General features: G+C 44.9%; 2 protein-coding genes across 3 annotated transcripts in view; both read right to left on the bottom strand.

Annotated features, from left to right (window-relative positions):
• Positions 1-7,544, bottom strand: part of IGFBP2 (insulin like growth factor binding protein 2) — a 73,431-nt gene extending 65,887 nt beyond the window's left edge. Inside the window, exon 1 of one of the 2 annotated variants that reach the window (XM_048952477.1) lies at positions 7,459-7,544. The gene's annotated coding sequence lies outside the window, so the exon portion shown is untranslated. Of the gene's footprint in view, positions 1-2,217; positions 2,353-7,458 lie in introns of those variants that run through there. The other variant, XM_048952478.1, reaches the window with a different exon arrangement.
• Positions 7,545-10,464: 2,920 nt separating this feature from the next.
• Positions 10,465-13,441, bottom strand: RPL37A (ribosomal protein L37a). Its single transcript, XM_048953588.1, has 4 exons — positions 13,316-13,441; positions 12,739-12,867; positions 11,710-11,792; positions 10,465-10,624 (listed from the first exon to the last, which is right to left on the bottom strand). Exons 1-4 carry the CDS (start codon positions 13,316-13,318, stop codon positions 10,561-10,563), a joined length of 279 nt encoding a protein of 92 aa, XP_048809545.1. The 5' UTR covers positions 13,319-13,441; the 3' UTR covers positions 10,465-10,560.
• Positions 13,442-15,811: the final 2,370 nt, after the last annotated feature.

Below are 15,811 nucleotides of genomic sequence, written 5' to 3'. Positions count from 1 at the left end.
CGCTGGGAATACAGGGCTGGAAACAATAGCTTTGAAAGAGCAAATCACACTTGGGGAAAAAAAAGAAGGAAAAAAAAAAAAAAAAGAAGGGAAGAGGGCAATAAAAGTCGCGACGAGTCAAAGAGATAATTGTGTGTGATAGCAGGGCTTCTTGGGCTGGGGACCAGCAGGAGACGCTGCCCACATCCAACCCCTTGGGACAAGCATGACAGAGCATTTTGTGCTGCAGAGAATTAGAGATCTCCCAACAGAAGAAAGGTGAGGGGGAAGGCAATAATCTGAGATGGAGTTAGACTTAACTCAGACACACACAAGTCATTAAGCTAATGTTTCTTGGCTAATTATGCACACACAGTCATATCCTGCAAGGAAAACAGCGCAAGAAGCAGCCTCATGGAATGGGCACTGAACAAATGCACTAGGCAGGGGAACATAATCCGTTTTTTACGCCAGCAGGGTGTGAGGCATTTCTCATCTCCAGGACCACAGCCATTCAGTCATGCTCAGCCCACAGGAATCCCACAGAAGCAAGAAGATGCAAGAAGCTACAGGCCCCTCCATCACTGCTTCACACATAGAGACTCAGGGCAGAGAGGAAGAGATCTGGCTGATGATACTTGCATGCTGTTAAACATACCTCCCTAAGAACTGTGAGCCACAGGTTTAGATGTAGCAATAAAACCCTGAATTGAGAGCAGAGGAAGGAGGCCAATACTTCTGGGTATTGTTCACAGCTCTGCCCATGTTTGCACAGTGATTCAACCCAACATTATTGGGTCTTTTAGAAAAAGGCCATGAGTCACCCACAGAATTGCTTCCTTTCCTCTCTGGACAGCCCACAGCCAGGAGGGTGAACACATGGAATGGCATTTTTCTTGATGACACCCTTCAGCCTCACAGGTTCCCTATGTTATCTGACAACAGGTGTCCATAAGTCTTGGACTGCTCCAATCAAGAATGAAACATGCACAACCTGTTGCCCTCAGAGCTCTGTGCTGTTCTTCAAAGTGAAAGCCAGAAGGACTTTAGGAGGACAGTTTGCTCTCATGTCTCCTACCAATGTCAGCTCTACCAGAGCCATTTCTAACAAGTGCTTGCCTACCTTCCAACTTAAAATCTTTCAGACAATTCTAGCACCTAATTTCTCCACCGTGTGGCCATTCTTGCTGCTAATAAGCTGCTCCTGATACAGAATTGTAGAATAACAGAGGCTGGAAAGTACCCCTGCAAGTCTCTGCTCCAACCCCAACTCAAAGTAAAGCCAACCAGCCCCTAACATGTATCTCTCTTGCTGCAATTTGGAATATCATTGCTTATCACATCTGCCATAGAACAGGTAATTAATGAGACTATCACTTTGTGCGTATTAAAGAAAAAAAAGTCAAAAAGCATTTACATCTCCAGATCCTTCAGACTTTTTCCTCATAGGACATGTTTTTGAGACTGCTAGCTTTGTGTTATAGACATAGCTAGCCTCCAGACACACAGATCCCAGAGCTGCCAACCTCATGAAGACTTCTGGGAAAAGTTATAAGCATGTGCCTCCACAGGATTCCTCCATGGAGAGAAGATGACAGAGGAAAGGCAAGCAAAGCAGAAACAGCTCATGATCCACTCTTAACACCAGCCGTCCCTTGGGCCCCTTCCCCTCACATCTCCCATAACCTCGAGCACGAAGACACATAAAAAAACAATTCCTCAATTCGGCTGTTGATAGCTGTGGTACTTCTGGCTGTGCCAACAGTGTTGCACGCCTCAGCTCTTCCCCAGGGCCAGCAGTATAAAAGAGTGGAAAACCTAACTCACGAGACATTATTGTTATTGTTTTCCAACAGCATTGTGCCAAAACTCTTCAGCCCAGAGGAAAGCCTTCAGTGCCATGAACCAGGCAAGCACAGCCCTTGCCTCCAACTGCTGACAGGCAAATGAGGAAAGGAGCCTCATGGACAAATGCTTTCCTCAATTCCCAGAAAAATTAGGACCAGGTTTCTCTTAGCTGTTAGCCCATGTATGGATGCCCTCTGCTCTGCAAATCTGTTAGTTGTGTCACCCCAGACTCTTCCTGGCCCTGTCCTAGGAGCAATGCTCTGCCATCCTTCCCTGCTAGTCCCATCCCACAAAGCACATGCAACCTCCTTAAGTGTGACAAAAGCCCTCCTAGATTTCTCTTCAAATCCAGTCCCACATTCTCCCCACATCCTCCCCCTTCCCAGATACCTGTGCATTTTAGGGCTGAAAAATTCCAGTCAAACAAGAGGTGTTTTAGGAGAGCAGGGCTTTCAATAGAAAGGGCCTTGCCATGTTGATCAGTATCATCTGCCAGCGAACAGCACAGACCCTGAACATGCAAGGAATTTTGACCTCATATAGTGAAATTTCCTAGAACTTTAAACCTTTGTTGTTGTTGTTACCACAGTTTTTTTGGCTCTGTCTTGCTTTTCGATTTTCCACTTGGCAACTGTGTTGAAATGATGCAAGGAAGTAGCCACTGCTTAACAGCAAGTTATTAATTAGATGCCAGGAAGTGCGTGCGCGACTGCATGCACTGCAAGGGGGTCTATCCTCTGCTTTACAAAATCGGCTCGGTGTTAATTTTCTGCCCAGAAGTATAACCTAGTGGCAAGTGTCCACTTGCTCCAGAACCAATTCCTGTAAGAGAAGGTACTTGTACAGCCTACGGGGACAGGGAGAGACAAAAAAAAAAAAAGCCTTGGTGACCAAAGGCTGATACTTTAGCTGTTGAAACTCTTTCCTAAGAGTCTCAATCTCTGTTAAAACAAATGCTAATTGTTCTGCACTAGGAACAGTCTGACTGAAGACATTCTGCTGTAAAATACCAGTCTGGTGAAATTGAGAAAGGCTCCAGGCACTCAGGGCTACCCAGCTCTCCAGGTTTTCCCAAGGCTTACTGCCACCCCAGTGGGAGCCGACACCCCTCTAAGACAGCGTGTCTGGCCACAAGCGTCCTCCCAGACTGCTGCCGTGCAATTGAAAGTAGGTTTGCACAAGCCATGGCTGAAGGCACTGCGGTTTTTGGTGTTGTACGTACACTTTGCCCTAGACATGTCTGCTCCCAGGATCTCATAGTTTAAATACTCAAAGACCAACAAACATCCCGGGGGGGATCTGTTCCAGTGGGTAATTACCCTCATTGTTAAAAATTAACAAGAAAACAATAATCATAGACAGCTGGGCCTTTCATGCCTTTTATAGCAACATTCCCACAGCTCCGCGAGAGACATTGTTTGGGATTCACAAATAAATTTTCACCCCAATTCAGGATAAATCCTTAGTTCGCTATTTCAGATGTTTTCTCAAGAGGAAATGGCCACTTCTCATGTGGCTCTAGCTATGGCATATCTTCCTGGCATGCATGTCCAAAGTTGCAGAGTTGCTCCACATCACGCTTGCACACCCAGAGTTGTTGCAGAGCTCATTTTCTGTAAGGTTTAACTCACAGAGTTGACCAGTCTTGACACCACTGGAGGCTTGGTAGCCTTCCATTGTGTCCTTCCCTCCAAGCTCACTGGTGACAGGTGGCTAAGGGCAAATCCTAGAATCATTAAGACTGGAGAGACCACTAAGATCATCTAGTCCAGTCATCAACCCATCACCACAGTGCTCACTAAAACCTCTGTGCCACACCTGCATGTTTCTTGAACACCTCTAGGGACTGTGACTCCATCACTTCCCTGGGCAGCCTATTCCAATACCTTTACACACTGAGAAGAAATTTTTTCTAATATCCAAACCAAACCTCCTGTGGTGGAACTTAAAGCCACTACCTGTTGGCTTAACCTTGCAAAGAGAGGCTTGAAAGTCTATATGAGGGAAAACTTGAAGCTAGTTCATTTTCAAGGGGGTAGGAAATTGTGGCAATGAAGTGTATTTCAGTTGAGCAGAAAAACTACTCCAGACCCTGCAAGCCAACTTGCAAACCTAGCAGAATAATGACAAAGGTCTGACAAAAAGGGTGGAAGAAGGTTGGCTATCTGTGATAAATAGCCTACAAAACTGGAAGACCGTGCTTGGTTTGGACTACATCCAAGTGGTCTTGGGACTGTTGTTTGGAGACAGACCTACACATATCAGCCTGGGGATGTCACCTCTGCAAATCACACGTTCCACACAATCAGAGCCCTTTCCCTGCTCGAGGAACATGGTTTGGGGCAACAGCAAGGAGCAGTTCACTCTGCTCTCTAAATGCAAAGCTCCTCATACAGCTTCCTGGAAACCAGAACTCCAACCTCAGCCCCTTCCACCTCTCTACCACCCATAAAAATCCATAGTTCTGTGTACCTGTAAGTGCTAGCCAAAAGCAACAGCATGGGCTCGAAAACTGCAAGGAAAGGCTGTGGTGAGTCCTGTAGATGTTGCAACTGATCACTACCACTGTATAGACTTATGAAAAAACAGAGCTGTATAATGCAAACCATCATATAGACCCTGTCTAGATGAACAGGAACAGCCAATGCTCAGTCTTTGCCCTGAGAATCAGAAATTCTTAGTAGTCCAGACTAAGAAACATCCCTAGGGAATCTGTCCCCCTGGTTAATCACCATTGCTCTTAAAAATTAACAACAAAACAATAATAGTAGACAGCTGTGCTTTTTATGCCTTTTATAGCAAAGTTCCCAGAGCAGGACATTGTTTTGTGCTTGCAAACATTTTTTGGGCCACATTTGTGCCTTCATCTTTTTTTCTATGGCCTACCACTCACCTGCTGGATACCACCCACCAGAAGGCAGCCAGCACGACACTTCCACTGCAATAAACTCAACCAGACAGCAGAAAAGCACACGCACACAAAGCAAGACTGGTCGTAGCCTGGATGAAGCTTAGCATTCCTTCACATTCTGGGTTGTGGAAAGAGTTGTTCAAACCGGGCTCATAGCAACCTATTAGACGCTGCACTCAGAGTTATGTAAAATATTTTCCCTGCTTTGGTAGTTGGCAAACTCTGTTTTATAAGACAAATGGAATGTATTAATGCAAAATATTTATCAAGTCTTTGTATTTTTTTTTTTTTCTTCCAAGGGAGTGGAGAGGTTGACCAGGAGTCTTTCATCTTTGTTGGCTTCTGAATGTTAAAAATGCAGCTGATTTAGAGCAAGACCACAAGCCAGAGTCTCTTTCACTTCCACATAACCCCCTTCTGTGCAAGTGATGGCAAGTTCTCCCTTTGACAAATGTACCCTCTTCCTGCAGTTATGTCAGGGCATATTCTCGAAGTTTTAGGTGATCTCCATCTTGCAGGTGAACAACAGAGGTAAATAGAAGCAGGTAGTTCCTCTGTGCTCAGTTCTCCACAGAGCCAAAGAAGATGTTTCCTGCTTCAAGGACCTCACATGCTCCAGGAGAGTGCAAATAAATTGGGAACACAGGAAAAAATAGGAGTATTGGGAAAGGGGAGGAAGGTACGTTGACCAGATGAAGTAGCCTGACCCCCATTTACAAACTCTGACCACTTAGGTCAATCCTTTGGAAATAAAGTGACAAGTAACTCAATTGGCAGCACTACTACCATGGAGTCTCCAAGTGAACAATGTAAAATGACTTACCGTTGCCTAAGTCCACATAGTAAAAGCCTCCATCATCTTAAGCTGCTAAGCATGTCTTCCATAATAATCCAAGCCAGTGTGCTTGACAACAGTCACGTAGCTGATGACTCACGTCACAACTCGCTTTCTTTATGCTTCCATAGCTCCCTGATGGTCTAACACTTTCCTCTATCTCATTTTCTTCTTCCTTTTGATAGGTACCAGCACAATTTTCACCCAAAATTCATAAGGACTATTAAGACATATGCAACATTTTTGTCAGGGCAGATCCACATTGGAATAAACACCTCTGCCTATGCAAAGTTGCATTTTTTTCCTTCTTATTCTCCGTGCACAAAGAACATTACAGCTTCAGCCGGCTAAGGTTAAAATCATTTTTTTTAAATGTCTGGCTTATTTATTTGTTTCCCTTCCTCCCTTTCATGACTTGGGTCTGCTCTGCATTTAAGATTTTAAATGTTCCTTTTTATCCCAAATTCAATCCATTACAGTAAAAACAGTTACACATCCAACAGCTTGAATGGAAACGGGTATAGTTGTTAGAGACCAGGATGCAATCTTTAGGCAATCAGCTTGGCCTCACAGAATCAGAGAATGGCTGAAGTTGGAAGGGACCTCTGAATCCAACACCAGCTCAAGCAGAGATGCACAGACCAGAGTGCCCAGGGCTGTACCCAGACAGGTTTTGAAGATATCCAGGGAGGTCTCCAAGCACTTCACAGCCTTTCTGGACAGCCTGTGCCAGTGCTCTGTTACCTGCATGGTAACAAAATGCTTCCTGATGCTTAGACAGAACATCTTGCATTTCATTTTGCACCCATACCTCTGGTGAATATCAGGACATCAGAGACAATCTTGGCCTGTGTCTAATCTTATCCCCTCAAAGATGAGGCCCAATAGTAAGTGGCGACTCAGAGTAACTTTATTCAGCAATAGAGCCAACAGCCTTCTTTGTTCACCCTTAGCATCTCCCGTGAAATAATATTTATTTGGAGGAGTCAGGTCCTCTCTTCATGCTTTCAAAGCACTGGAGCAGTTCCAGAATTGCCTGAAAATACGTCTTCTGCACCAGGATCTGCTCCTGGTTTTCCACTCTCTTCACAAGCCAGGCCATTGTGGGACAAACACAAACTTGGTGGCCTCACAACTCAGTCTGCTCTGCGGCAGCTTCTGTGCATTGCCTTAGACAGCTTTGCTGTGAACTGCAGGTAGGACTCTGAACAGGAGGGTACCTGACGTCCCCAATCTGAACAGAAACACACTCCCCAAAGTACATCTGTAAGATGCCTACAGGCCAGAAGAGGATGTTGGAGGCCAAGCAAAGCAAAGGGAATCTTTTACAGAATTCACATTTCAAATGCACAACCCAAAGCCTTAGCTGGTGTAACCTAGCAATAGCATGCATGCAATTGCACAAAAATAAAAAACCCAGGCCAACTCTCTCTCTGCTGCTACAGGGGGAAGGAACAGCTGTGATAGCACACACTGCAGCAGACCTGCAGAGGAGTGCAGTTCCAATCATTTCTTTTGGGGAGATGTTGAGGTTAGGGTGATGCTGTGCTGGTTTTTCCCTTTCTTTGCTTTTGCAGTTTGAGATGCGAGAGTGGCATTGCCCTGCCCTTTGCCTAGGCAGAGGAAGCTACTCAGCCCACGTCTGATGCCCTGTGCATTTGTACAAGCACTGGTTCAAACACTGTTTCTGCAGCAGCACTGTGAGAAATAAAAAGGGAGCATGCAAGCTGATTCATTTGCTAAAACGTTATTGAAGGTAAGACATTAAATCTACTATTACCATGCAAAGATATAGTTCAGATTGCTAAAAACAGGGAACAGAGAAGAAGGGAAAGGGATGAGAGGAAGTTGATTCAGTTTTTCAAATGCATCCCAAAATCCAGACCTGCAACTCACAGGAGTCCCAGGAGGCTGAGCAGAGCAGTGACACCAGGCTGTCGAGCACCAAACAAGTGTCTTATAGAAACCCTTTCCTGCAGAGCTCCCACAGTTCACGTGCTTGGAGCAGCACTGCACAGAAAGGATAAGGGTTGTGTTGTGTTTTTCTCTAGGGGGGGAGGATGTTTAATAAAAAAGAAGAAAAAGAAAGGGCACAAACTCTGCACTGGGAAAGCCACACCGATGAGCTTGTTAACATTTGAAGAGACTGCCTGGCGTGATTCCGTACACGGTTTCCTGCCAAGAATTTGCAAGAGGAAAGTATATTTAGCAATCCAAGGCATGCCAGAGCCTTGTCAAGAGAAAAAAAAAAAAAAAAAAAGAAAAAAAAAACAACCAACAACAACACTTTGAATATGTGGAATAGCAATTAGACATTTTCTAAGCAGCCATTTTCAAAATGCATCCAGGCATCTAATAAGGGCACCTGAGGCATATCCACAACTCCACCACACTTCATGCCTCAGAAGACATCCGCTAAGGATCAAATAAGCAGAACAAGAATATGTTTCTGATGGCAGCTGCCTACTTGCAAAGCACTAGGGCTGGTTTCAAGTCTGTGGTTCCCTACTACCCTAAGAAACTGGAAGCACACAGTTTCTTGCTGTTTCACTTTGTAGCATCCTTTGAGGAATCATTTTTCCAAAAGTTATGAGACATGCTGTATAGCTGGGAATTGTGGAATCATTAAGATTCACCAAGATCATCTAGTCCAACCTCAATCCATTCCCACCAACTATGTCCTCAGTGCCACATCTCCACAGTTCTTGAACACTTTCAGGTATGGTGACTCCAGCATTCCCTGGGCAGCCTGTGCCAATGCTTCACCACTCTTTCTGAGAAGTTATTCCTAATATCTAACCTGAACCATCCCTGGTGCAACTTAAGGCCATTACCTCTTATCCTGTCGAGAGTCTCTGCCTGTCTACTTGGTGTCCATTTGTGCCATGAGCTCTCAGTGATGCTTTGTGTCCCCAAAGGGAGCTGGGACCATCCAGGTGATATGAGCAGCAGCTGTAAGCTGGAACAGTACGTGAATTCAGACGGTTAGAGAGGGTGCATCTGCCCCAGGAGCATCACTCAATGCATCGGTCCCTCTTGTTCCTGAATCACCTGGGAACAGCACGGGGAAAGAGACCTAAAGAGCCCAGGAGTAACAGGCAGCCTCGGTCTTACACACGCACGAAAGCGCACGACCTGAATTCACACCGCATTTAAGTCACGAGGGATACAAGAAGATCTCCTCGGATATACGGAGCGTTCTGACGGAGCCGTTAGAGAAACTCCCGACAACCTCCCACAGCCCTTCACCCCGGTCCTTGCTTCCTGAAGGAACGCGGGCGCCCCCAGCAGCAGCGCGACAGCGCCCCCCGCCGGCCGGCCGCAGCACCGCCGCGAGGTTTCCTCCCACTTTTATCTCCGCCCCGCGGCAGGTGGAAGCACCCCGGATAGGATGTCAGTGTAATCGCCCTGGGGATGGAGGTAGCTTAGACGTATCCTCCGTGCTTGTTAACGGACTACTGCTTCGTGTCGGTTGGACAGACTTTAATCAGAAGCCTGGGCTTTAATTACAGCCTCCGCACAAAAACAAACTACGTCCCTCGGTGCTTCCTACCTCAGCACAGAACTGAGGAGAGCAGCAGCTATTCCGTGGACCGAGCAGCACTCCTCACACTAGTGACTTTCTTCTGACAGCTGAACCCCTTCCACCACTTCCACATCACTGCTATCTCCACGAAGTTTTGCTCCAGTAGAAATACCTCGTGCTGGCAGTGCCAGAGTTTCAGACCTCTTCTGTAGCCTTGCTGAAAAATCACGGAGGGCATTTTTCCCATTGCCAGGAAACTCTGGAGCTGCTCCCAAGCTCGCAGCCCTCTGCCTGCTCCATCTGGCCCCAAGGTGCCTCTGCGGTGGCAACAACCTCTCCCAAGCACACAAGTGTTTTACCAACGAAGTCCTTCCCATGAAGCTGCAAACTACAGCTTGAGAACCGGCTACTGTTTAGGTCCAGCTCTGAACATAACTTTTTAATAAAGACATCAGGTTCATTAATGACATTGTCATAGTTCGTCACTGCCCCAAATAATTTCAAGTTTAAGCTGGAGCAAGTAACCACTGTTATCTATTTACTATCATTCTTCCAGCAATTATCAGGGTTCTTCCCACAACCTGTTTTCTGACCTAACTGCAAAGTGTTGCAGTGACCAAAAACAAACCTGTGATCCCAATCCACATCAAATCTTACCTGACAAATTGACTGTAAAAAACGTTCCACTCTCTTCAACCTGATAGTGTAATAACTGCCTCCAAACAATCTTTAACTCAAACAGCAGCTTTTACTCTGAGATTGACAGTCCTTGGAATCTGCTCAAACTGAAGATGTTGTCGCAATTTAGGATGTATGTTCAAGCTCCCCAGCCCACACATGAGAGCCAGATCTCAGAACCAGAAAGAGCACGCCAATGACAGCATTTGCATGGGCTGATCTTGAGACCTGCTCACAACAAAAAACAGTGTAGTTGGCTCTGGAAAATCAACAGCACCAGACAGCAGAGGATGATGGCTGCTCTTTTACCATTTCAATCAGTGTCTCCGAGCCAGTCTCTCAATCCTGCAGCACATGAACAGGCAGAGCAATGTCTCACATACTGTCTCCTCTCCCCTCACATTTACCCATTTCTCCACTAGTATACTTGCTCTGTGATATTCTTCAAGGCACAGGAATAAAGGACACATCAAGTTGTGCTGGGCTTCTTAAGCTATTTAAGTTTTCATCACATTTACCTCCGTGCATTCAAGCAACAGAAACAGAGTACGTAATCAAGTGGAATAGAAAAAATGCTTTCTAATGGCTTAACTTAGAAATAAAAGCTTTTCAACTACTGGATAGAAATGCTAATGTCTCCATGGTTATATCATAAATACAGTACAAGAAAGACAAGTTTAACCTGACTCCACTCCGTATCACCTTTTATTGTTAAAGGTACAGATCTTAACAGTGGATGAAAAGAAAAAAAAACACGTTTCACAAGGAGAGCAGGATGTAGATCTACTGATCTTTCAACTCTTTCAGTCTTCTGATTGCAGATTTGACCGTCACTGCAGAGGTGGTACTGAAAGAAGAAGCAGAGTCATTTGCACACTGCAGCAGCAGAACAGCTCACACCAAGCACTAATAATTTTCAGTAGCTACCACTTGATTGCATTGTCAACAGGAGGCTAAACCTCTAATTTTCATTGTAACAATGCCTTTGTCTACAGAAGCACAGAACTGCACATCAACATCTCACCCAAATTAGCCAGTCATGTAAGTGCACGGGCCAATGCCTAGCAATAGCTGTGTGGGTAATGGTGGCTTTAACATAATGGGAGGGATGAAGGGGAACTAAAAGAAAAAGGGGGGTAGGTACATACAAGAGCTTCATCACAATAAGGATTATAATCTTTCAGAGGTTTTAAAAGAAAAACAGAACACAGAAATTGCTCTAAGCAAACCTGTTTTTAACTATTACATCTGTTTCTCCCAATGGAAAAGGCTACTGTAGTAAGGTGCACCTTACACTTCAAAGGACGTCAGAGTACCTTTCCAGAACTAAGATTTTTTCTACAGTCAGCAGAATCAGGGAAGAATAAATACTCCCCAGGTCAGAGGCATCATTTGTTACAAGCTATGTCAGCCATGGAGCTGATTCCACTCTGACAATGGCTGGATGGACCAGCCATCATCTCTTCTCCTTTCCTTCCAACACTTGTGCAGGAGAGCTATAGGTTGCATCTCCAGTAAGAAATGCTACTAGAACAGGGGCACAAGAAAGACAACTTAGAAATAAATATTTGTTTCTGCATTTGCAGCTGTTTAATTTATTCCAAGTTTGGGAAAAGATGCAGAGATTGTATTTCTGTAACAGTAAAGTAATCACTTGAATAAATCTTACATAATAAAATGAAGAGATAAGAAAATTTTAGAGACCCACCAAAAACAGGAGGAGGAATGTAATGGATGAAATGCAGTAGCAAACACTTTACACCCCAATCAAATGTTAATAATGAAATTGAAAGAAGAACCAAAAAATTACACCATTTATTTTGAGACCAACCTACTTAATGGTTAACAGATTATAATTAAGTAACATTTAAGTAGTTTTATTATGTTTCAACTGTATGAAAATTAACACTGATAGGAACTTCATGGCCTTACTTGTAAGTCCAGGCACCACCAGCAACTGTCTTCATGCAGGACCCACAGTGCCAGATACCAACAGCCTTCCTCTTCATTTTGGTCTGTAATAAAAGTAGAAAAGAAAAAAAGAAAATCATTTGGAAAACAAAACAAAACTAATAATGAGTTACACTGGTAGTAACAACTGATGCTCTCACTCAGTGTGATGAATGACAACACTGCTACGATATGTTGGCTCTGAACATTCTAAGATTACTGCAAACAGGGAGCCTTGGACAGCATCTAAAGAATAACTGCAGGGTGCTCAAATCCCTTCACCTGAGGAAGTCTTCCTCATCTCACAAAGATGACAACAGGTTTGCCTATACTTACGTTGGACTTAGACAACTGCTTAAATGGAGTTGCTGTCATTCTCATTTCACCTGTAAAGGATGTTAGATTAAAGAAATATCTATTTATGCTTCCAGTCAATTAAAGATCCCACTTTGCAGATATCGATAGTCTGGACAAAAACCAAGCTGCTGGGCCTCTTAAGATTGTCAAAAAACAGATTCAAGTGAACTGCGATCACACATATGATCAGATAAAACCATCACTTATTAGTAATTCTATCCCATCCAGAGTAATGTCATACACAGATAGAAATAAGCAACCAATGAAAAGTTCTCTAGGGGAAAAACAAGGACCCTCCCTCTCCTGGGTATGCCATATGGGAGAAAAGCAAAGCTCCAGTCATGTCTTAATTACCAGGATAACACACATGTTGTATAAATTGTTAGGTTTTCTTATCAGACATCAATAACGTACAGTCCAGCAACACTATATATTTGTTTAATGAAAAAAATATCATTTTTCATTTCTCAAGTGTTCACCTGAAAGGTGTAACAAACCTCCTTATTTTACAAGGGATCCTGACAGTGACAACAAACTGTTTTCTCAAAACTAATCGTCTCCTCAGTAGAAAAACTCCTGAAGTAACAGATTGCACTTCTAGCACTACTGACAAAGCGATTTTTAAGAACTGTCGTAGGTAACAAGAGGCCTCACCTTGCCACAGAAGGAGCAGGTATACTTGGCGTGTTGGCTGATTTCAATCTTCTTCACCATTTTCCTTAGGGATGCACCATAACGGGTTCCATATTTACCCACAATCCCCACCTTCTTGGTGCGCTTGGCCTGTCAGGAAGCAAAACACAGCCGGCTGCAACTTCACCACCATCACACCCTCCTCAGCAGCTCCTGACAAGGGCCTCAGCAGTGAGAAGTGGTGCTGCAGACAACCAAAGCTACTCGCAGCCTTTATACACGGTGTTCTTCGCTTAACTAGGAGGAGCACGTTCTGACACAACCAAACCCGAGCAGAGGTGTCTCCTTCCCTCCAGGGCCGCCACACTCCGAACCGGGCCCGGCCTCCTACTCCCCCCACAAGCCTCCGAGGACGGCACAGGAACGAGGCCTACCAGGAGAATCCCACACAAGGCCTCCACCCATGCCTCCCGTCGAGCACGTAAGCTCTCCCGTTCCCTCCCCTCTCCGCCGCCCCCTCGCCATGCCCAGCAGCCTCTGCTTAGTGCCTCTGGGGCGGATGGAGGCGGATAGGCCGCGGCGCTGCGGCACTGCTCACCATCTTCCTTCCCGGCGCCGCTACAGAGAGAGGAAGTTGCCGTGCGCAGGCGCAGTATGAGCTGTCGCGCCGGAAGCTGGTGAGCGGGGACCGGATGTGACGCACCGCGGGCTTGTCTGCCCGTGGAGGCGCTGAACTCTATGATCGGCGGCGCTCTCCCCCGCCTCTGCGGGAAAAGTGCCCCAAAGCTGGAACCGTTGTTAAACCGTCCCGTGGTAACGGGATTATCCACAGCACAGTCAGTGGAAATTTTTTTTACAACCACGATTCAGATAAAATCGATGTGCAGCAGCACCAGGCGTTACTGGGAGTGTAGATGATGGTCTTCCATGCAAGGACAGCACAAAAGGAAACCAGGAGGAGCGATCCGCGGGGCTCCCTGCGTGCACTCCTCCATTCTGCGTGTGGTTCGGGCTGATGGTGGGACAGACGAGGGCTCAGCGGGGCTCCAGGCAACACTATTTGTACCTCTCTCTCTCTGCTGAGTCAAACTCATTCCACACATCCTAGGAATACATTTGCCCTTTTCGGATCTTCATCATAACGATGACTCACAGGACACATCTTCAATACTAGCCTATTAAAAAACAATAATAAAAAGTTCCTCTTGCTGCTTTGTGGTTATTTTGGTTAAGAGTGAATTGTCAGCCAACGCATCCAGGACAGAGGATCTATCACTGTTCTCAAGTCTGTGCCTACAGTTAAGATTTGCTTTAATGCAGTATACAGTCAGATCCTTCACCTACCATTACTGCAGGCAGCTCTGTCAACAGCCAAACCCCAGCTCCCTCAGACTGCAGCCAGTCCCAGCACTGCCAAAATAAATGTGGTTCCAGGTGTCTGAGAAGACGGATGGGTGCAGAGAAGCTTGCACAGCTCCCAGAGCCTTGTCTTGGCTATCATCTCGGCCTATTCTGCACAACCCTGGTTGTCAAGCTTCAAAATACAGCAACTGAATTACTACTTTTTATCGCTCAAGTACCCATTGTTTCAGGTTGGGCATCCTTCCTCGAAAAGTCTTTCTGTAATACAGGTGAAAGGACAAACAGAGGTGTACAGAAAGGTAGACCACTCACCTCAATAGAATGCTCCAAGTTCAGTTCCAGTACAGAAGAAATAATCTGCAATTTTGAGTCTGAAAGGTCTGAGTGTATCCAGACACACACAATGATAATTATGGTTGTCCTAGAAGTGTCCCTTGCTTGTCTAGTAGGCTGATCAGCATACTTCTTGTTTGAACTGTGGCAGCATCAAGATGCCCTACTGCGCTGGATCACGTAGGAAACAGTCTGACCTTAAAAAGCTCCCAGAACATACAGAAAACAAGAGGAAAGTACCTTAACAGACATCCTATGGCAAAGGTGAAGGCCCCAAGTAAATCACAAGTATCAGAACTTGCCACATTCCATTTTCTGTAATGGAAGTTCCATTCACTTTACTGAGATCTAGATAATAGAGAAAAACAAACAAAAAAAAAAGCTACAGTGTGTTGTGTCTTTGATGGGCAGATATAAGAGTCCCCAAAGCACTGCATGTTCCTGAGCCTGCCAGTAGATCTCACTGGCAACTTGCACACTATCTTGTACAACTTCTCAGCAGCAAGCCTTGGAGAGCCCATCTAAGGCTGCTGGCAGCATCCCAACCACTCATCCTATTAATGACAGACTAATGGTATAGCTGGGCTAAGGCATGCACAGTCTTTCTAACCCCTTGATGTAATGACTAAAAGCACTCTCCTTCAAGATTCTTCTTCCCTTTTTCATCTAGCATGGATAAACCAAATCTCAAGTGTACTTGAAGAGCCTCAGTCAATCCTGCAGCAATCCAGCTGAGATTTTATGGGTCCTAACAAAGAAAGAGTACACCTGGCATTCCTCTAACAGAACTGGGACTGTTCAGTATGAGTTAGATAAATTGAGTTTATGAGAAGCAGAATTCTCCAAGGGCACTTTCATCAGATTTCAGAAAAAATACTGTTTTGAAGTAGCTGTACCTTTACAAAGAAGAGAATTACTTCTATAGGAGATGACAATATGGTTACACAAATAATGCCTCCCATCTGTTTTTCAGTAGGTAGATGGCAACATTTCTCACCCCTTACTCAGAACAAGAACAAGTACAGAACACTTCAAGTGGAAAGATTGTGTTCTAGAAACAGATTAAATACTCCCATGTTCAAGAAGGAAGCCATTTAAAAGCATTTTAAAGTGTGTATTTGTCTCCTGGCCAGTTGTCAGGGTAAGAGAAATAATGTTTAACTTTTACTCTCAAATCCAGAGACAAAACATTTCCCACAGTTGGGCAGTCACTCCATCTTCAGTCCTACACTTCTTCACTCGCACACACACATCAAAGCACCGTTTCTAGTCATGAATGAAAAGCAAATCTCTACCCAGCACAACTGCAAACAGCCTGCAGGGCATTTCCATGACGACACTTGCTGAAAATGGAATAATCAAACCCTTTGAAACAGGAAAAAAAATATCCTAGTTATTA

Source organism: Lagopus muta, chromosome 8 (genome assembly GCF_023343835.1).
Source record: "Lagopus muta isolate bLagMut1 chromosome 8, bLagMut1 primary, whole genome shotgun sequence".
Classification (NCBI taxonomy): domain Eukaryota; kingdom Metazoa; phylum Chordata; class Aves; order Galliformes; family Phasianidae; genus Lagopus; species Lagopus muta.
The sequence above is the reverse complement of the archived record's forward strand: the minus strand, read 5'-3'. Positions and strand labels throughout refer to the sequence as shown.

Excerpts from the sequence above, each read along its gene's own strand:
- RPL37A (XM_048953588.1), bottom strand. Across the intron at positions 11,793-12,738 it reads CCTGCTCCTTCTGTGGCAAG|ACCAAAATGAAGAGGAAGGC; the intron begins GTGAGGCCTCTT and ends CTTTTATTACAG. Across the intron at positions 10,625-11,709 it reads GGTGGTGCCTGGACTTACAA|TACCACCTCTGCAGTGACGG; the intron begins GTAAGGCCATGA and ends TTCTTCTTTCAG.